At 42.6% G+C, this 21467-nt stretch overlaps 1 protein-coding gene across 1 annotated transcript in view; it reads left to right on the top strand.

The window, feature by feature from the left end:
- The window catches only part of si:dkey-92j12.5 (multiple PDZ domain protein), a 28789-nt gene that overhangs the window by 5708 nt on the left and 1614 nt on the right, over positions 1 to 21467 (top strand). The window contains exons 10-39 of the mRNA XM_061273791.1: positions 144 to 357; positions 560 to 634; positions 1110 to 1189; positions 1384 to 1530; positions 2749 to 2934; positions 3033 to 3194; positions 3633 to 3842; positions 4542 to 4703; positions 7240 to 7363; positions 8852 to 9050; positions 11399 to 11632; positions 12704 to 12859; positions 13372 to 13549; positions 13805 to 13915; positions 14165 to 14230; positions 14542 to 14613; positions 15085 to 15187; positions 15949 to 16157; positions 16551 to 16642; positions 16728 to 16845; positions 17916 to 18002; positions 18087 to 18356; positions 18502 to 18585; positions 18728 to 18921; positions 20141 to 20288; positions 20369 to 20440; positions 20557 to 20662; positions 20853 to 20896; positions 21053 to 21175; positions 21314 to 21418. Coding sequence (XP_061129775.1) covers positions 144 to 357; positions 560 to 634; positions 1110 to 1189; positions 1384 to 1530; positions 2749 to 2934; positions 3033 to 3194; positions 3633 to 3842; positions 4542 to 4703; positions 7240 to 7363; positions 8852 to 9050; positions 11399 to 11632; positions 12704 to 12859; positions 13372 to 13549; positions 13805 to 13915; positions 14165 to 14230; positions 14542 to 14613; positions 15085 to 15187; positions 15949 to 16157; positions 16551 to 16642; positions 16728 to 16845; positions 17916 to 18002; positions 18087 to 18356; positions 18502 to 18585; positions 18728 to 18921; positions 20141 to 20288; positions 20369 to 20440; positions 20557 to 20662; positions 20853 to 20896; positions 21053 to 21175; positions 21314 to 21418 — 4131 coding nt within the window. The remainder of the gene's footprint in view (positions 1 to 143; positions 358 to 559; positions 635 to 1109; positions 1190 to 1383; positions 1531 to 2748; positions 2935 to 3032; positions 3195 to 3632; positions 3843 to 4541; positions 4704 to 7239; positions 7364 to 8851; positions 9051 to 11398; positions 11633 to 12703; positions 12860 to 13371; positions 13550 to 13804; positions 13916 to 14164; positions 14231 to 14541; positions 14614 to 15084; positions 15188 to 15948; positions 16158 to 16550; positions 16643 to 16727; positions 16846 to 17915; positions 18003 to 18086; positions 18357 to 18501; positions 18586 to 18727; positions 18922 to 20140; positions 20289 to 20368; positions 20441 to 20556; positions 20663 to 20852; positions 20897 to 21052; positions 21176 to 21313; positions 21419 to 21467) is intronic.

The raw sequence follows: 21467 nt of genomic DNA, 5'->3' as shown, positions 1-21467 counted from the left end.
GTGTGACACATTACCAATGTGACGAGGAAGTCTGAGATATTGATAGAAAAGGATGAAACATTTTTTTTTTATGGGAACAGTTCCTGCCTTCTTGACTCTCCCTTCATCTCTGTCACCCTCACTTCTGTGTGTACCTTCTCCAGGTGGATGGGGTGAGCCTCCAGGGCTGCAGTGAGCAGCGTGCAATGGAGGTGCTGAGACGGACTGGTCACGTCGTCACATTGAGACTCCTGAGAAAGGCCGTCCGCTTGAGTCACATTTTGCCCCCGGTCCCTCCGCTCCAGCCTCTCCGACACTCCCACAGCTTCCACGAGGGCAATCCCTACAAAGTGGGACTAAACAAGATTCATGAGTCAGGTGATATGTGAAGCTCACGAGAAACTTGAATGTTCTGTCCAAATGCGATATTTGCTCGGTTTTGATTAAAACGATCAGGGTGATATTTGTACATCCAGTAATACAATACATCTCTTTAAATTGCGTATCTCGTGAGTGTAAACTGGAGTTTCATTCCTTGTGTGTTTACACGCATGTTTGCAAAACTCTTGCTCCCTCCAAGGAATATGCTCATTGCGTGAAATCTCCCGGCGTGCAGCATACGCCGAGAGACGACGCCGACATGATTCAAGAAACGGTAAGCTCCCGTTTCCTCATGCCGCGCTGCAGTCTGCAAGTGGATGATGAGACTCGCTCTGATACTCTTAAGTAGGCTCGAGCGATGTGGCGGCGAAGCATGCTTTTTGATGAGAGTCTATTTATAGTGGCGCGCAATCACGTGTTTATCCAACTCATTCGGCTCCATCCGGATGATTTGCTTGCCCGCGTACGCCGCTTTATTTAGACAGCCATCTTCTGGTTTGATTGGGGAGCTCTGTTAAATAGGGCCTTGATTGCTATGAGGCATTCAAAGATCAAGTACAAGAAAATATTTGTTTGCCAAGAAATCTGATAGTGGGTGTGATAATGAACACTTCACTGTCTTTTGTGTGGAGACATCATGCATTCCTCCAAGGTCAGATCATGTCTGCTCTGTACGAAAACATTAACGATAACGACCCAACGCTTTCTGTCCTGGCCAATCGTGAATAGCTGTATGCCTGTGATCTCAGGTGTAAAACTGACACCGGCAGAGGAAGAAGACCTGAGGATGAGGTGGCAACGAGCAGTTGGACCAAGATATGAAGTCATAGTATGTACCTTTGCAAATCGGAACGCATTCAATTCGGTATAGAATTTGTAAAATAGGCGTACATTTTTTTTTATCCTTATGTCTTGTGTTTATACTTGGATTAGCAGTTGTAAAATCACAACAACAACAAAAATCAAGCCTTTCCACTATTGGCCACAATGGGTTGATTTATTTATGTACAATTGCTCTTTCAGGTTTGTCAGCTGCAGCGCTTCAGTGAGACTAGCGGCCTAGGCATCAGTCTGGAGGCTCGGGCTGGACATCATTACCTGTGCTCCGTTGTACCCGAAGGCCCGATTGGGCAAAGTGGCAAGATCTTCCTTGGCGACCAGATACTAGAGGTGAAGAACCAAAACTAATAGTTGATTTCTTAACTGTCTGGATCAGATTCCGTTGTTTGGAAAATAGCTCTGTTATTAGCGTGCCTGGATCGTTGCAAACTTGGTCAAGGCCAATGAAAGTTGTCAGCCTCAAACTGAGTTGGGATGTGTTTCTCTTTGAGTTCGTGACATAAGGATTGCAGTTTTTCTATGATTATTATAACTATGCACATTTCATTTAGGTCAGCTTTTAAGAGCACAGTGTAGTTTAGTAATGAACACACAGTTTCCCTTAAGGCGGCCAAGTGGTAATAAGAAGGTGGGTGGGTGTGTGTGTGTGCCCTGCATTTCTGCACTTAAGGGGGGTGAGAGTATGCACTCCCACGGTTATTCTGAGCAAGTTCACGAACCCACACATATTCCTTCGCGAAAAGAGCTTGGTCTGTTGAATTGATTAAACTCGCATTTCTGGCCTCCAAAGCCATACAGATACTGCAGCCATTTTGTGGACATCGACTGTCCTGCCGCGGTCCAAATCTATAGTGACAGTGCGATCTTTTTTATCTTCACCTCACGATTCAAGCATAGCACTGCAATTCCACAATTTTACAGCAAAGTCTGGTGAGTAGGTTCCTCCAGCACAGTTGTGTACTTCTCAACCAGTAACTGGGATGCTCAGGGCGTTGTGAACTGCACCCTACAAGTTGTTCTGCCTCAACTTCTTGAGTAATCAACTTAATAAATTCAACAGGATCTCTTTGCGGACATGCTGGTTAATCGTTTGGCCTCCAAGCGGTTTAGGAAGATCCATGACTGTGGCACATAGAATCGGTATATTCTCTCTGAGTATGTGAGAAAAGGTTCAATGTCTGCAGCGTGCCAAGGTCACAGTTCTATACTTGAGGGCGACTACGTTTAATGTAAAAACGTGTTTGGGTTTGAAATATATTTGTTCTGACACCAGTCCCAGAGCCTTTCTGGCGTACCTCATATTCAAGGACGCTGCTCGAGTTGGTTGGGGTGTGAAAAAAAAATTCACAGGAATTAAACGGATGATACTTGTATTAAAAATGTAAATGTCGAATCAATAAAAACGGCTCAGCTAAGTGACAGCTAAGCTAACAGTTCACGAATTCATTTGACCAAACTTTTCTTCACCCGCAATGCAGTTTGCGTGTGAGCAAAGGACCCATAAATATCTGGATTTTAAAAAAATACGGTGTCTCATTTTCCTTGCAGGTGAACGGCATCCCGCTTATTGGAGAGACACACAAAGAGGTGGTCAACATCCTCAAGGAGCTGCCCATGTGTGTTTACCTGGTGTGTTCTCGCATCGGCGCCCCTGCCATCCCTGACAGCGATGAAGAAGAAGAGGACGATAGCCAACTCACCCTGAAAGAGCTGCTGGCTGAGTTCAATGACAAGGTGAATGCGGGAATGAGCAGATGTGAAAGGGAGCACTGTTTTTTTTTTATTCTTTTTCCTACGGCAGACTAAAATGTCCTTTTCTATTCCTGTCCCAGTTGGACCAGGGCTGCGTTATTCCTTGTCCGACGGCCGAGGACATCACAAAGCGCGGGGTGCCCCCGATGTCACCTCCTCTGGCCATGTGGGAGAGAGAGGCGCAGGTGGTAGAGCTGGAGAAAGGGGAGTCGGGATTGGGCTTCAGCATCCTGGACTACCAGGTAATAGACAAGGACCTTATAGCCTTTCTAAAAATAGATCAGACAGCAATAAGCTGCAGTCTCGCAACAACAGTGCCACCTCAGTGAAGAAAATAGAAAAGGCAATGTGAAAGTCCATGTGAGAATTCATCTGATAAAATGGGGTAGAACTTTTCTTGAAAAAAAACAACCTCAAACCCCAGATGCAGCATATTAAAATATGGTTTGAGAGAATTTAAAAATATCACGATCAAAACAACCCAAGCCAAGCTGGCTATTCCCACACTGTTCCCACAGATAATACAATTAAAAATAAATAAAAATGGGGACACTTTTATTATGTATGTTTGTATATATAAAAAAAAAAACATCAGAGATAAATGATCTGCCTTCAATTTTAAATAAAACTGGGTTTTCAAGGCTTTTATGCATCTCATCTTCCATCTGCTCGTCTTACAGGATCCGGAGGATGCTTCTAAAACAGTGCTGGTAATCCGCTCCTTGGTGCCGGGCGGTGTCGCTGACCGAGATGGCCGCCTGCTCCCCGGAGATCGCCTCATGTTTGTTAATGAGACCGACTTGGAAGGTTCAAGTCTGGATTATGCCGTGCATGTACTGAAGTCCACCGGTTATGGCCCCGTGCATATTGGTGTTGCCAAACCGCTGCCGGTATGTTGGAAAAACTTCCGTTTATCTCTTGTGAATTTAAAAAGAACCGACAGTGTGACAGTGACTCTAGTTGTGAAAATACAATAGTGGTTTGAATAACACTAGTGACATTGGATTAATTAAATCCAATGTTACTGTGGTTGATCCGGTTTAAAACTATGTCACCATTGCGTTGGCGTTATTTATCCCCATGTTAGCTAAATAAAAATTTTAAATAACTCTGGCTAACAACTGTAAGATTAAGATCCATGACTTTTTTTTCTGGCGTGCCCAATTGTGATAAATAATTTCATTAGAATAGACTGGCTAGCGAGTTATGACATATACATCTCGAGGAGACTAATAGCCCCGAGAGATTCACGCAGTATGTGACATTTTATTATCCAGGATGAGTTAATTACTGAAGGTACTCTCAAGAACAGTTCTCTTTTGTTGTGGACTGTGGCCTAGTAACAAGGACCACGGGGTCCAGTTACTGCCCCTCTGAATATTTAATGCCCCTCCGAGGTGAACACAAAGCTAAGCCACACTAAAAATGGAGAGGCAAGAGGAGGAGGAATGACGGGTGTCTAATTTACTGCCACATTCTCTCGCTTACTTGCCTCATACCTTGTAATTTAGGCACATTTCAGATGAGGGCTACATGGCTGTTCTTATAATAAGCTGCTGCATTTCAGATTGCTATTCGTGTGTTGTCAGTTGGAACTTTGCGGCGGCTTGACGCCCATCTTGGAAAGGAGCACACGGTCATTCTGCGATGACAGCGAGAGCCACAGTCAGGTCACCCTGCTAGCTGAGGCGGCTGAGGCCGACACTTGCAACCTGGCGGATAACAACGTCCAAACATATTACAACAACTCGGTAAGTAAGCTCTATGCGTGAGATTTAAACGGGCCAAAATGGCTCTGACAGCTGTCTTACTTTGATGCTGTGTGTGTTTTGTCTATGCTTCCGACGCGCTTTCCACTGTACGGGTCAGCAACCTTTTTGAAAGTGAGAGCTACTTCTTGCGTACTGATTAATGCCTAAACATTTTGTCAATTTATATTTCTGGATGCCATGGGTGGATGGATTGGGATTGGGATTGGGATTGGGATTGGGATTGGGATTGGGATTGGATGGATGGATGGATGGATGGATGGATGGATGGATGGATGGATGGATGGATGGATGGATGGATGGATGGATGGATGGATGGATGGATGGATGGATGGATGGATGGATGGATGGATGGATTGGGTGAACAGATGGACGGACGTACGTACGGATGGATGGATGGATGGATGGATTGGGTGAACAGATGGACGGACGTACGTACGGATGGATGGATGGATGGATTGGGTGAACAGATGGACGGACGTACGTACGGATGGATGGATGGATGGATTGGGTGAACAGATGGACGGACGTACGTACGGATGGATGGATGGATGGATTGGGTGAACAGATGGACGGACGTACGTACGGATGGATGGATAGATGGATCTTATATTCTGTAACTCTCTGCAAGCATAGACATTTAATTAATTAATAACCCATCACATTTATAGAAGAAGGCCACAATCTACTCATGTGGTTCTTACCGGGCTGCCTCGTGCACGCAGACACCATGTTCACTCAGAAAACTGAATGGCGTACTTTGTTTTCATTGACCTTTTTAGTATGCTGAATTTCAAGTGCTGTAATTCAAATGATGTATGTACTCATCAAATACATCAATCTTGTGAATTATCCCTAAACATTTCTTCGAGTGTTGGTGACCCCTTCACTTTATATAGCTATGCATCAAACCGTAATCTTGCGCAATATCACACAGTGTAAAGTGATCAGCGTTGTCTGGGAGAAATACATTTCAGAATAATATTGCTGTTTTGTAGCCAGCAATATTGTAATGATGCACTGCATCATAGTGACAAGCTGAATATGACCAAAATATTAGAAACAGTTCGACAATCCATAATAATTGTACTGGTTTTGTCTGGATCTAGTTATATCATGCAAGTAGTCTTAATGTTGTTGCTGTTCAGTGTATAAAGTCTTGAGGCTCAGCATTAGAAGCTCTCATTACAGGTCTAAAAGTAGATCACCACGTCTGTACTCCGGAGTGTTCTATATAGGAAGCTTGGAGCAGGCTGTACCGAGTCAGGGAAAGTGCTCCATGTCAAAGAGGTGCTTCTCTCTTGTCGCAGCCTTTTGTGCCGGACTTTGCTTAATTGCCTGCAATTGTGTCCGGCTGTGTAAGTGGACGGCGACGGCACCCGGTGCAACGCAAGAACATGATCTACCCTTGTCTCACACGTAGCGAGTTGCACACGCTGAGGTTTCTCATCAAAGATGTTGCAGCGTGTGAACTTCAGTGCCGCCTGTGAAGGTTCAAAGAATTTCTCCTCACTGAACTTTTCTCTTTATGGAAGCATCCACCGGGACTGGTGTAGTCTACCTTTGTTGGTACGCTCCATCCTAGAAGCAATCCCGAGGCCTTCACCCTGCGAAGTTATTACTCTTTAAATTCTTTTTTGACATCCCGTGCTTCTGAGGACACAGTTGGAGTTAAAATCTTGAAGCGAGTATGTTTGTCTGCAGGAGCAGCTGCATTCCGACACATTTTCTTTCTCATGGGACCTTCCTATTTGCTGAGCAGGCACAACTGGAATAAAGCGCTGGGTTATTAATGGCAATGACCAGATTGTCAGATATCTTGCACAAGTTCTCTACAGTTTGTATTTCGAAAGTAAAGATTAATATGAACATTTTATATGGCACTCGTTGCGATATTTTGGAACTGTCAAGGTTGAACAACAAGTCAGCTCAAAATCTAATTAGAATAAATGTTTTGATAGTAATCAATAGCCCAAGCCACTCTCAAATCAAACCATGGCCATCGCAAGATCTTTATTTTATTATTTGTACGCATAATTGTAACATTAGAGACCCTGTAAAGTGACAAATAATTTCTCGTACATTTGACACACCATGAAAAGGTGAATTATTCATCAACCTTAAAATTCAGAATGAAGTAAAAAAAATAGCAAGCATTTAAAATCAGTAAAAATCGAGCCTGCCTTCCACTTGAAACACTGCATGGTGTCGTCGTAGAAAAAATGGAACAAGTGGGCAATTGCGGAGAAAAATCAAAGTACTGAGCACAGTTCGCCTCAGGGAGCTCACTGGGTGATCGCGAGGTTGCCGGGCGTCATGATGGAGGAGAAAAAAAAATCGAGGAAAACTGGCAAGCAGGCCACCTCAAAATGCTCCGTGACTGGCCACAATGCCGCCGACAACAAAGAGACATGCAACAAGATGCCGTTTTCAACATTGAGGAGATTAAAGACAATAGCAACCCAATCAATTGATTGTAAAAGATATCTGAATGGTTTCTCTGTTTACATCCTTTCAGGGAGTCCAGCCCCATCTGCATTTTGGCATGAAGGAAGAAAACGACATGCAGCCCGCCCCTCCTCTACCTCCGCGCACCAGCTTTGAAAAGACAATCACAGTTGTCCGGGGCAACAGTAGCCTTGGTATGTCTTCCGTCTTGCTTATGGTGATGGTGTCTTGGTGTGTGTACATTGCAGGCATGGCCATAATGGCCATAATAGGCAGTGGGGATGATGACCACCCTGAAGAGGAATGGTGAAATGTTGGGCTGCTTATACTAGAGAGTTTATCATTACGATGTTTGTGTGTGCGTGCGTGCGTGCGTGCGTGTGTGTGTGTGTGTCAAAATATATCATAAGAAGAATAAATGTAGTGTATTTGAACCCTAACCTGAAGATCGTAGAAGTAAAAACCACTCAGCAAATTGTTTCTGACAATTTGCTTGCCTTGTCGCGCTAACCTTGCTGCCATAAATGTCGATAATTTATATTTGAAATTTGTTCCAACTTAAATGGTTGTTTTAGTCCCTCCAAAAATATAAGTTGTGTTTGTATGTGTTTTCAAGGTTTAGCTAAATGCATTGATTGTATCATAGAAGACATCATATGAGATATTTACATTTTGTCTGGAGGTGCAAGATTTGAGTAAGGTGGTTAATAATAGTGTACTTTTTTTTGCCATTGCGGTATGTTGTCATTAGGTGCCATTTACAGTAAAACACGTTAATTAGCATTGACAGTTTGTGTATTTTTGGAAATGAGAAGTAGAGTACAAATGTGTGAACAATATATGTTATGGTAATTTTGAGCGGCTATTCAAAAAGGTTGATGGATTTCAAGTAACTTCACCTTGCTCATGAAATAACAAAAAAAAAACTCTCAAGGTTTTTTTTGTCATAGTTTGTATTGGCTGGGATAATCATATTAGTCTATTTTAATAAAGTCCGCAAGCAGTTAACAGCAGTATTATTTTTGGACATAAAAGCATCCGTGTCAGTGTTTCAACTCATTTGAGATTTCGAGAGAGTCATCACTTTTGTCTTTTGTCATGTGTTTGAAATGTGTCTCCTATTGTGTCCTGTCCACTTCACTAGCTGTTCATTGTAATCCCATGCACTATGATTGTATTGTAATTTAAATGCAAAATAATAAAATACTTATTTGCTCCAAAGTAAGCAGTCATTTCTTTGACCGGCTTCAAATTATCTACGACCATAGTGTGGCGGATGAGTCTTTCGTTAGACAGTCGAGTGAGTGCGTGTGTGTGCATGATTTACCCGCTCCTCTAATCGGCCTAGCATACCGACCGATAAAGGCACAGTCGAGTGTTTTTGCAAACCAGCATGTGTTACCCCTTTGGTCACCTGTGACCTATGACCCCCTGTGGGTGTGGGTGTGGGTGTTCTTGATACAGGTGCTTACGCTGTGTGAATGTCAAGCGTTTGTGGCCGTGTTTGTGCGTTAATCTGCCTAGTGTCTGTCTCGATTATGCTGATATGCCACAGTCAGGTGTCTGTTTGGACAAGTGTCTGTCTGTTTGGCATGTCTTCAAAAGATTCCTTAGAAAATCCTCCACTCACCTGTTTGTGTGTGCACGCTTGTGCGTGTGTGTGTGTGCGTCCACATCGACAGGGATGTCGGTGAGTGCTATCAAGGACGGCTCAGGCATGCTGGTTCGCAGCGTGGCCCCTGGGGGCTCTGTCAGTCAAGATGGCAGACTCGGAGTGGGTGACGCAATCTTGGCGATCAACGGGGAATCTACGTCCAACCTGACTAACGCCATGGCCCGGTCGATGCTGCGTAGACACTCCGTCATTGGGCCGGAGCTCAGGTGAAGCACGTCACTGTCTCGCAGCGTTCCATTAAAAAAAAAAAAATCACATTTACACAGCACCAAAAATAGGTCCAAAGCTGAAATGGAAAAAGGTGAGACAGGTTACAGTTTAAATGTTCCTCAAAAAGCATGATCGAATATGACCTTAAGGTTCGGATTCGCAGCACAGTAAAAAACAAAAGCCTGTTCTATTTCCAACAATGAGTCACATGGATGTTTTTTTCAATCCTCAATTTTTATAGTAATTGTACAAAAAAAAAAAAAAGGTGCTAAGATCATCATTACATACTGACATTCGCCAATGGTCACAATAAAAGGACCTCAAACGTATCGGTGGTCCATTAAGGAGGTTTGAGTGCATGAGTTTTAACGAGGTGCGTGTTGTAAACTTTTAACCGGGTGTTCCACCATCATCACATTTCATGTCGAGTTTTCACCGCCAGTTGTAAAATTATACAGTGACACAATATTCTAGAACAACCGTATCGTAGAAATATTATTTGTAGTGTTCGTTCATGAACAACAAATTGCGAATAATAATGTGCGGCTACATTAGGCACTGAAATATTACATTTGTTTAATACACACAGCAAGAAAAATGTACTGATTTATTTCTTATTCTATTTTTCCATCTCATCGTTCAAAATTCAGTTTGTTAGGGGATATATAGGCTGAGCTACAAGCACAACAAACTATTTTAAGTGTTTGCTGTTGAGAAAATTGGCTTTCCTGCATTTCACTACAAAGAAATTAAAGTTTACACAACTAATTGTCCCCCAACTCAAAGATTGAAGTAAAAATAACTCATCAAATTGTTTTAGAGAAAACAACTTTATCAACCGAGTGTGCCAAAAGAGATCATTAGTGCGCTGCTGGAAATAATCCAATATCACTTAATTTGTCTGAAAATGATTCTTTACACATTAGAAATAAATTGTTTTCTATCTATTTACGCCAACAATGTGTAGTAAGTTGATGTGAGAAGGTAAAATAAGTCTCCACTTAATTGTTGCCATTTGGCAAACTAAATAAGTGGTGGATTCCTTCCAGTTTATCTTTTTGGGGTTCAATTAAACGGGTCCATGTTTCACACTGAGTGGGTCAATTTGTGAGGATAGTGGGCCATGGCATTTTTTTAATTTGTAATTATCCTCACAGTCTTGCTTTTTGTTATAGCTGGCACCTTTCTGTTGTTGCATTACAAAAGAAATGGGGAAAAAAAAGCTACAATTTGGATTTTCTCTATGTATCCATATTTTGCCCCACTCAAAGCTAAATTAGTTCATTTGTTTTCAACGCAGCAATCAATCATTATTGAATTAAATCAGACAATAACGTTTGAATTCGTGGCATATTTTCTCCATTTTACTTGCTCTAGCAGTTCTGTGTCTGATTGAAGATGTCCCCCGTCCCCATTGCACTGTAGCCCTGCAAAACACCCACTCACTCATTCACGCTTGCTTGTAACACACACGTGCAGCCTTTTAATGGCCTAACCTACCAAAACACGCTTTTCCAGCGATGTGAAAGAAAAAAAAAAAAGTCTCTGAATAATTCATCTCTCATCTCACCTTGAACACCGCTCTTCGGAATAAAGGAACCTTTTAAATAGCGAGCCATAGATGCACGAGAAGTTTCGTGCACACGCAGACACGCAGGCTCACACTGCCTCCTCCTGACAAACTTCGGAGGCAGATGAGCCTTCCAGTAAGACACACATGCTTGCCATTTGAAAAAAGGCCTTGCGCTGAGACAAGCCAGGCTGTCCACATGGCTCAGTCACAACAGTTTAGTAGCCACATATTCAATCTGCCATCATGAGTGGAAGCAGGAAATTGGCTCGTTCAGCCGATTCAAACAGCATGTTTGCTGGCAGATGAGAGGAAAGTGGGAGGGAGCCTTTAATGTTTCCTTGACACGCCGGTTCAATAAACACGATGCGTGTTTGTACAAGCGAACGTTTTGGAACATTTTGAAATTGAATTGAATCGGTTATTGTGAAGTGTGTCTGAAGATAGTATTTCTTTTTTCCAATCATATCGTTGATAAAACGCAAGAAAAACACAGAGCAAAGGATCTCTTTTGGGTCATGAACTCATTTCATTCGTTCGCTATTACCGTGTGTGTCCATATGTAGAGAGCACTTTTGTTTAGCGGTGCTGTTTTTATGTAACTTGTCCATCCATTCACCGTATTTTTCGGAATAAAAGACGCACTATTTTTTTTCAAAACGTTCCCGGAATTTTTAGAAAATTTACAGTGCGCCTTATATTCCGAAAAATACGGTACTGCACGTTCCTGTTAGTAACCGTTTTATGTTCTCATCCCATCCCCCATTCCCATAGTATAAATTACGTGCCGGCTCATCAGGTGGACGAGCACCGTACCCGACTGTGTTTGCCGCCGCTGGCCTCCATTCTAGAAGAGCCACTTTCCTCCCCCACACCACCAGAACAATGGTTGGCCCGATCCCCTGTCCAGTGTAAAACCCCAGGTCCAGATGTGACCACAAGCAAAACAAGGTTCCTATTAGAAGACACCGCCGTGATCCCTAGAGTGATTCCAGATCCAGAGTGGAGGTAATGTAAGCTTGGCGGCTCCCGGCCTATTATTCATGCTCACCTAATCCCGACCCAGAGCGAGATAAACCTGTCTCAGTTTTATGACTTTATTGGACCGCAAGGCTGCTGTTCTATCACCTATTGATATGTTTGCTGCAGAGAGGCCATGAAATGTGCAGCTATACATTACGGGGAATGTAAATTCTTTAATGTTTTCACCTTAGGAATTTATGAGTGTAACGCATCACACATCTTGGCTCTCCCAGCATCCTCACTCGTGCTAATACGCTGAGTTATTATTTGACACTTTAATAACCCCTATCCATGAGTATGCTCAGTGCCAGTCTCTAGTCCATATTTTCTCCTTTCCATCCTTTGTGGCTCGCGTGCTTGTGTGTCTCGCTCTGACTCTCGTCGCCTGCATGTTGAATCTCTTGAGTTATATTTAGCTGTTCGCTTATGGATCTCATTGCTGACTGTCAGCGAAAATGAATTGTTTCACTTCTGTCTGTCCCCGCTTTCACTCCGTCTCCCTGACTCGTCCTCTCTCTCTCCTCATCCGACGCCCTCACCAGCCTTGCCTCGCTCCCATTTCTCTTCACAGCCATCCTTCAATACTTTGTCGCCATCCTTTTTCTATCGCTTTCTCTCGGTCGACTCCTTCGACTCATTTTTCCTTCTCCTTCCCGCCTTCATCTTGGTCTCGCGCTCTCCATACCGCATACCCCCCTCTTCCTCTTAACCCAATTGGAACTATTTGTTCAGCCTACTTCTGAGTAAGCTAACAAGCTATAGGCCCACGGTGTGCAAATAGCAACACCATCAGTCACCTCAACAGGCTTAATACAACCCTGCACCGTTAAATATATTCATGAAAGAAATCTCTTACATATACAAATATATACTACCTCACTCTGACCTCACTGGCTGACAATTGAGTTTTAAGGACTGTTTGAACCTAAAGTACTGTGCCCGCCAAAGATATTTTTGGCAGGACAAGGTTGTTGTTTTTTAGAATGTTATTTTTTTTATCATTCGGTACGGCCATTAAGATTTCAGCTGTTTAAGTGCCAGTATGTTTCTCCTCAGTCATCAGCGGCTACCTCACAAAGAGGGGGAAGAAGAAGCAGAGGGCAAAGGAAAAAGAGAGAATGGCGTTGATGATGAAATCAGAAAGGTGGCTGCGGATGAAGAGGCAGAAGAGTTTCGTTCTCCCACTCCTGTGTTTTGGGATCAACCAAGACGGTCAGTGAATTTTTTATGCTACTTCGTACAGCGTATGCATTTTATTTGTATTTTTTGATTTCCTTTCATTCACCTCTCTGAGCTTCTATCCTTCAGTGTGTTGTTCAAAAGACATTGTAGGCTAAACACATATTACTAAGGCCCATCTCAAGCTGGTATTTATGACTGCATCCCACTTGGATAAATCACGTAAGCTGCACAGTGTGCAAAGAGCCGCTTTTGTGCGGCAGGTATGATATTCCATTGTTTTGACTTAATCTCTAAGACTCAGCCCAAGGCGGCGAATACAGAAAGCTACAAGCGAAAATAAATAGCACTGGATTAATTGTCCTTCCTGTGAATGTTCACTGTACTGTTTCAAGACAAGTAGGCCTCTGATGGAGGAGAAATGCAGTCACGCATGTTTGGCGTTCTTGAGTGTGTGTCTAAAATTATTTTTAGATTTTTTTTTTTACCTGTACTCTTAGTGGATTTGTCATGATACAATACTGTTGTGTATTTTAATGTTCTAGAGTGCAGCTTACCCGAGCGCCAGGCCAGTCCCTTGGTATTAGCATTATGGGAGGGAAGGGCATGGGTCAAAGGCTGAGTGGTGGCGAGATGATGAGGGGCATCTTCATCAAGCACATCAGCGCTGAGAGCCCAGCAGCACATAATAGCGCCATCCAGGTTGGAGACAGGATACTAGAGGTATGTTCAAATGTAAGTGTAAGCTGACTTACAGGTAGAGAGAATAAAACAAAAGATGGAATAAACAAAGAGAGACTGAAAGGATGCAAAGGAGAAAATATGTTCTTCACACCCGTCCTATTGAATTAAAATACAACTTTATTTTCTTGGATTACGTCAAAACATAATTATCATCCCGATGGCACATACAGCTTTAATATTGGAGCGCTTTAGAATGTGTTAACAGGAGTTTATGCTGTGTGTTCCTGGCCAAAGGTGAGCGGTGTGGACCTAAGTGATGCCAGTCATGAGCAGGCGGTGGAGGCTATCCGTAGGGCAGGAGACTGTGTGGACCTGCTGGTTCAGTCCAGAGAGCAGGTAGCACAGGTAGGCTGCAGCTTTAGCTCACACCAAAATACAGTACAATACTGATTGCATTAAGTGTTTAGCACACCGTCACATTATGTCACACTGGAGTCCTTTGAGGCTCTTATTGATTAATCCATCATTCCTTTCTTTCATCCTACATTTGTTCATATTTATTGTAGGGAGATGAATTAGATACACATACAATACTCATATACAGTATTTACTATTATTTACTCAAATTCTGCTTGTGTTTTTTTTTCCCCACAGTCCCTTTCGATGACCAATCATGAAAAACCGACTCAAATCTTGCCATCCAACTCACACAGCAGTCAGGTAAAACCTCATTTTGTCAGTTCTGTGATATCTGCCGTGATATTGGGGGAAAAAAAAGTTTGGAAAAAGAGTTTTTATTTATTTATTTATTTCCTTCGTTCTTAACCACGCCGTTTCAAGGCAGGCTGTGATGTAATGTTTCTCCCACCCACACTTTTGGTGTGCTGGAACTGCTGTATATAGTGATGAGTCATTCACTCCTACATGGTATTTCTGACAAACGATGCTTTGGCAGGATGTTTGTGTGTGTGTTTTTAATGGTGATGCTGCATTTAGAGCTGGCATGTGTGTGTCTTCCCTCATGATTATAGGAAGTGCAGAATCTTGCTGGTTTGTTCCTTAGTCTCCCCCCTAGAAACCCATTCACCCCAACTCCATTTAAGGTTAGTACCTTGTTTTGTGTGTGTGCATCATTGGGAAGAATCAGGATACTTAATAAAAGCAACTCTGCATTAGCATTTGCGCCAAACCAATTTCCTCCCAAATTCTAATTAACGCACATATTTGTGGATAGAGCCCTTGTTGTTCAAAGTCCCTTATAGCTACCTTGTTTGTTCGAACCCTTTGTTTTCACTCTTTGATGGAGGTTCATAACGCGCAAGAATAAACATTGTGCTCTTTTGAAGTAAGTTTGCATGCATTTGTAAACGGTGTTCAAAAAGTGATGCATGATTTTGGCCATCTTTCATGTTATTTATAGCCCGCGTTGAAATAGCACACATTAATGCATCCCGGGCGTCAGTTTTTTTCCCGCAAGCATGCCGAACGGGCCTCAGGGGTAGTCCGACTCATGCCTCAAGGATCCCTCGAGGCATCTCCAACAGCCTTTTCAATAATGCAAAACCTCTCCCAAGGTGCCTCAGCAGACTTCCAATACTAGAGCGGGTCGGCCAAGCCCCGTGACTGTCAACACACCAAACATTGCAGCCTCTGATGATCATGAGAACACTGGCAGAAGTAAGCAAACTTTGCTGAGGCCTTCTTCTAAAGATGTAGAACTTACAACACAAACATCCTTTACAAGAACATAAGTATTGGGACACATTGCCATTCCCAAAAATGAAAGAAAATGCTTACTCATGTTGACGGTAATGTTAACTAGCCAACTACTACTTACTAATGTTGACGCTAGCCAACAACTGTCCCTCTTTGCCACAACCTATTTTTGTGAAATGCTCCCAGAAAAGACAGAGGAAGCTAGTGCTGAATTGAAAAAAAAATAAATTAACTGTCATTTAATTAATTAACGATTTAAAAAAAAAATCAGTTAACAATTTTAATCACGAACGTGACTAATCTACAAATTGTGGTCCGAACAATCCACGTTCACACTGACTTAATTATAAATTGTATTCCTGAAACATCATGAAGCCCTTTTAAATCCACAAAAAATGACCCGTCTCCTCTCATGTGTCTCGCATGTGACTCTGATTACAATGATGAAGTGGCCATGCACATCTCTCACGCACACATTTGTCATCCTGGATATGTGCATTCTGTATTGAACACAGTCATCATTCAGCATTCTGACAGCACGTCTGACATCATCCCCTCCAGACAAATTGCTGCAACACACACCCACACAAGCCCCTCTGGAGTGTGCCGCTTGCTCTCCACATGAAGTGTCACTCATTACCTCCAGCATGCTATACTTTTGGAGGTTCACCGTCGTCTCCATTTCGCCTAACAATCACTAAGGCTGTCTCTCCACTTTTCAGAAAAGATGCTCCAGCGTTATGGCAGCCTGTCAGGGAAGCTCCATATGATTGAGTTGGAAAAGCACACAGCAGAACATGGTTTGGGAATCCGACTCGCAGGCAATAAGGATGGCTCCAGGGCCCGCATGAGCGTCTACGTGGCTCATGTGGATCCTCGAGGACCTGCCGGCTTGGATGGGCGAATACGGGTGGGGGATGAGTTATTGGAGGTAAGGAACACGAGGAATGAGGATGCTGGGTTGAAAAAAAAGGAGAGCAAAAATGTAGTGGAACATCTTAGGTGGAACCATTCCAGCACCATGGTCAGCGTCTGATTGGTGTGATGTCATGTAATGAAGAAACAAGACACAAAATGTCGTATACGGCCTATACGGGTCTCAAAGATGATGGCACCAAAAAATGGAAACCGGGTTTATGAGGAAAAATGACCTCTTGAAAGATTGCTGCTGCCATTTGGAATTCTTGCAATGAGTGATGGAAGTTGCTGGGAGATGTGTAGGAAGAGAAGGATTGACAAGAAACAGACAAAGATGACAGAAATCAGATTCATGTGGTGATGGATGGATGAGATGAAGTCGACCTCTGGTTGTTTTGATTTATAGATCAACGGTCAGATCTTGTATGGACGTAGTCATCAGAATGCCTCCACCATTATTGATAATGCTCCTTCTAAAGTCAAGATCATTCTCATCAGGTGACACCACGCTGTTTCTAAGATACCTACAGTATAAATCCCAATGACCGAATGAGAATGTAGCAACTGTGTGTTGTTTCCACAGAAATAAAAATGAAAATAGCTGCTCCACAATGGAGAGTGATGACACATTAAGCAGCCAGGCTGACCCGGTAATTCATAAAGGAATCTTTACAGACGTCCACAATGTTGTCTCACCACAGGTATGTTGACCTTATCATTGTGTCTGACTTGTGAGCCAGTGTATAGCCTTTAGGACAGAAACTCTGAAATGCTTGCAAGTGTAAAAAAACATTTTTTTTTTACCTTTTGAGCCACCATAGTTTTCGAAACAAAAAAATAGAAAATCACATTTGTTTGTGGCATTGCAAATCACAATGCTCATTTGCATATTTACATCATATAAACATCAGTCTGGGAAGGAAAATCATTACCATAGTCCGGACTTCGAGGACCTTATTGCTGGCTCCTGCCGTGACCGAGTGGGGCTCTTAAATGGATAGGGGAGAGGGAAGCGAAAGAGATAAAGGAATGAAAACAAGGGAGAGCCAGTTTGAAACGAAAAAAAAAGTCTGAATTTTAAATGCCCAATAGATTTGAATCTCACTTAAGCTTATCTTTATCCAAATCATTATTTATTGATTACACCGGTTGCAAGTGGCTCCATCGTCTTTTTTTTTTTCTGCATGAATTAATCTGCAATTGGTATGAACAGAACGATATATAAACAGACACCTCTTCTTCCGTTAATGAACATTTAATTAGAGTGTGAAAAATGCCCTTTTCAATTCCACCACTAACAGGCGTAGGATAAAACGATCAGACGCTGTGAGCCAGGCCGGGCCCTCTCTCAGGTCCCCACATCAGTGACCTCGGACCTCACAAATGAACAAATATTCCCACAGACACAACAGTCTTTTTGGAAGTCGATTTTACTGCCATATTCATAATTTATCTTGCTGTAGGTAGGGTGTCCCAATAGGATACAATAATGAGGGCCATGTCAGCACATAATGTATGCAACTGTAAAGATTCTCATGATGAGTGTTCTCCCTTGCTAGTTCCAGCTCTAATTCGACTAGATTAACCTTGAGTTTGCAGTTTCAATGCCCCCCCCCCCCCCCACTCTCATGATGTCATCATACGCTAATTAGCTTTCATGTTGGGCCCAAGGCTACAGCTATTGAGATACTTGGCTAGAGGGTGTCTGAATTTTAATCTTACTCCTGTGTGACATAAATTCCCATGCATGTTACTTGTCTTCAATGTTTAGCTGTGTTTGCAGGACAGCATGGGAAAGGTTGGGGGCAGTGTCAAAGCAGTGAATGACGAGCCTGGGACCAAACTGAATGTGGAGAAGGTACCAAGCTGTCCTCATTGGAGGATTTCATCATGTGTATTTAATTATTGACAGCTTCCTCCTATCCTTATACTCCGGCACCAGGCCACTGTCAAAGTGTCTGTCGGCTGCCCTGAGGCTACTTCATCTACTTCCTCCTCCTTGTCAAAGCCTCATCAAGGAGCATCGGCCCTTCCGGACTGCACCACGGCCCTCGGTGCGAAGCCTACGGAGCCTTCTGATTGGTGTGCGGCCACTTCAGCGTCCGACCCTCTTAACTGTCCCATCGTGGCTGGCAAAGAAACCACCATAGAGATTTTTAAAGGAAACTTGGGCCTGGGTCTCAGCATTGTTGGAGGATGTGACACTCTGTTGGTGAGAGTGATAATTTATAATTAATTTGGCACCTCTTTTACACTTTTCTTTTTTTACCACTAAATACGAGACACCCATGTCTGCTTTGAAGTACATCCAAATGCAATAAAGTGACAAAGGGGTGTTTTGTAATATCATCCACTAGGGGTCAGTAATAATCCACGAGGTGAATGATGGGGGAGCAGCGCAAAGAGATGGAAGGTTGCAAGCCGGAGACCAGATATTCGAGGTACGATCATCACTTATATGTTGTACTTGAAAGTCAGCCAAGCTAACGAAACCGTGTCCCCCAAAAAATCGAATTTACTTAAGTTACTTTAGCACTTTTGTCCCATCGACCCTTTGTAACATCCGTCTGTCTTTTGCTTCAGGTCAACGGTATCGACTTGAGGCAGGCCACTCACGATGAGGCCATCAGTGTGCTGAGACTCACCACCCAACGTGTTGAGCTACGTGTTTTCAGGCACCAGCTTGCCTACAGGGAGGAGGACCTATGGGATGTCTTCAGTCTTGTCCTGAGGCCTCATCCCGTTAAAGGACTGGGCTTCACCACTGTGGCTAAAAGGTATGTCAATTGTTATCACACCTCAAATAGAAGTCTGTGATGGATCATTAAGTCGTTACATATTTTTCCATAATAATTCAAAGCCATTTAGAAGATGAGATTTTATGTGATGGAACAAAACATTCAGAGGATACCTAATGCAAAACAAGGCGGTCATTTACAACCACACATTTCGATTTTGTCTTCCTTGGATTTGATTTATTGTCTGAAATAGTTTCCTACCTTTGACGGTGAGTTTATTGATCCGTGAAGACAAGTGGAGGAAGTTTTCATGTTGATCCTTTCAGTTGATGGATGAGGTTATTCTTTTTCCTTTAGTGAGTTTCCTGATTATGTCATAGGTGATGTGACGAATGGCTCCGACCCAAGAATAATATTGATAAAGGTGTCATCATGTGCAACTGATCCATGTCTTTACAGCCTCACTTTTTACTACTGTACTTTCTATATCTATGTCTGTGATATAAGAAAAAAATCAGCAAAGTATATATTATCTTTCCATTTTATTCAAAGAACATGGATTTGTGGTTGGGGAGGTCCAATTTCAGGTCTGAGACTAAATCAGAAGGAAGTCGCTCTTTTTTTTTTTTTTTATGACGATGCTGTAAGGAGATGATGAATCTGTTTAATAGCGCTGTCATAAATTCTGCAGAGTGCTTTTCAATTAAGAATTTGAGGAAGTATGCAAAGCCTTGGGAATAACCTGGATTTCTGCATCAATTGATCATATAATATGATCTGATCTTTATCAACAATTGACAAACCACTGCGCTTTCACTCATGCCATGCAAAAATAATTATTTATTATCATGGAGCCCAATCAATGTGACACAATTGTTTGCGTTGGCTAAAGCCAGGACATTTTCAATTCGTTCTCACCAAGGACAATTTGAACAGATTGATGTGGATTGGACAGATGTACCTAATTTTGTGGCTGCTAGCATGTATTACTATGGGGCATCTCCACAATATATGGAGAAGGACATAATGAAATCACACACTTTCAGCATCCTCTAATAACCACACCACCGGGAGAGGCAATTCATAGTCACACTGCATCTGTGAGGCGTGCTAAATTATTCTCGACGAGTGCTAATTTTTTATGGTGCTTCATGTAGCATAAGTGTGACGTTATGCAAAACAGCCCACTTTCACGTCTCATCATGTATTCTATTTCCGTGCTGCAGACGCAGCTTTGACCTCTGTTTTCTTCCAACAGTAATGACACCGGCATCTTTGTGTCAGATATCATCAAAGGAGGCGTAACGGATTTGGATGGCAGGTTGTTGCTAGGTGACCAGATTCTGTCAATCAACGGGGAGGACGTCCGTGCAGAATCACAAGAACTCGCCGAGAGGCTTTTGCAGGTAAGGTTTCAACATGCACTCGTGTTTACATCAATGTCAACACAATAGTTTTGGGTGGATTACTCTCGGTTATGGAACAGAATTGCTGTGGCGTGTTTCACCTGGAGGTGGCTCGTTTTAAAGCCGGACTGCAATACCCAGAACGGAACCAGGTAAACTGTTTGCATACCCGATTTTCGAGTTATTGATATATTCTTAATCAATTTTGTGATTTGAAACATTCCTGCAGTTGATGCACTATTTTAACAATGTTACTTTGTGAATGTAGGAGTACTTTAAGTTGTGTTTTATCCAGAGTGAAGACTCTGACTCTTCCACCCTGACACCCTCCAGTTCTTCTGTCAGCCAGCAGAGGGAGACAGAACACAGAACATGTCAGTTGTCTGATTTTCTATGAGTCATGATGATATTCTCCATGTTCATTTATACTTTCACAATGGCTTTCACATGGCAAATAGCTTTACAAAATTATGAAATAATGATCTGTAAAGTGATTTTGAGTGCTTACTGTAATCAAGAATGAAAGTGCACAATGATATCTGAGCTCCCTTTCTTCTCCAACAGCATTTGAAGACTACCCTGCCCCCAGAAAAGTTGTTATCAAAAAGGTTAGAAACTCTGATTCATATTTGCAAGTGCAAAGAACAACTTTAGAGTCATTTGAATGTATAAAAATATATTTCAGTAAACAATGCGCTCAATGAAAGGAGCATTATGGACATAATGTGTGGTTTTGTGCATGTGTGTGTGGGGCATCATCACAGGGTCCACGTGACTCCCTAGGCATCGCTTTAGCAGGAGGTGTGGGCAGTCCCCATGGCAACGTACCTCTTTTTATTGCAACCATGGATACCAGTGGATCAGCTGCCAAAACACAGCAATTAAAGGTGTGTGTGTGTGTGTGTGTATGGGTACACATATACCCGTGTGTATGTCGAAACTATGTAGCGGGACAGACATCTGTCATTTCCATCAAATTATGGCGACTCTCTCTATATATATATTGTATTCTGTGTTTGCATCAGCTAGGAGACAGGATCCTCAGTATAAATGATGTATCTATGGAGGGAATGACTCACATCCAGGCTGGGGCCTTGCTTAAGAATGCTATTGGCGCTGTCACCCTGCAGGTAATGTCAAAACATGTTCAGGTAACCAATATGATAATGCAGTAACTGT

The sequence above is a fragment of the Syngnathus typhle genome, linkage group LG3, assembly GCF_033458585.1.
Source record: "Syngnathus typhle isolate RoL2023-S1 ecotype Sweden linkage group LG3, RoL_Styp_1.0, whole genome shotgun sequence".
In the NCBI taxonomy this organism is placed as follows: Eukaryota; Metazoa; Chordata; class Actinopteri; order Syngnathiformes; family Syngnathidae; genus Syngnathus; species Syngnathus typhle.
Note: the sequence above shows the minus strand (reverse complement) of the source record. Positions and strands in the feature narration are given on the sequence as shown.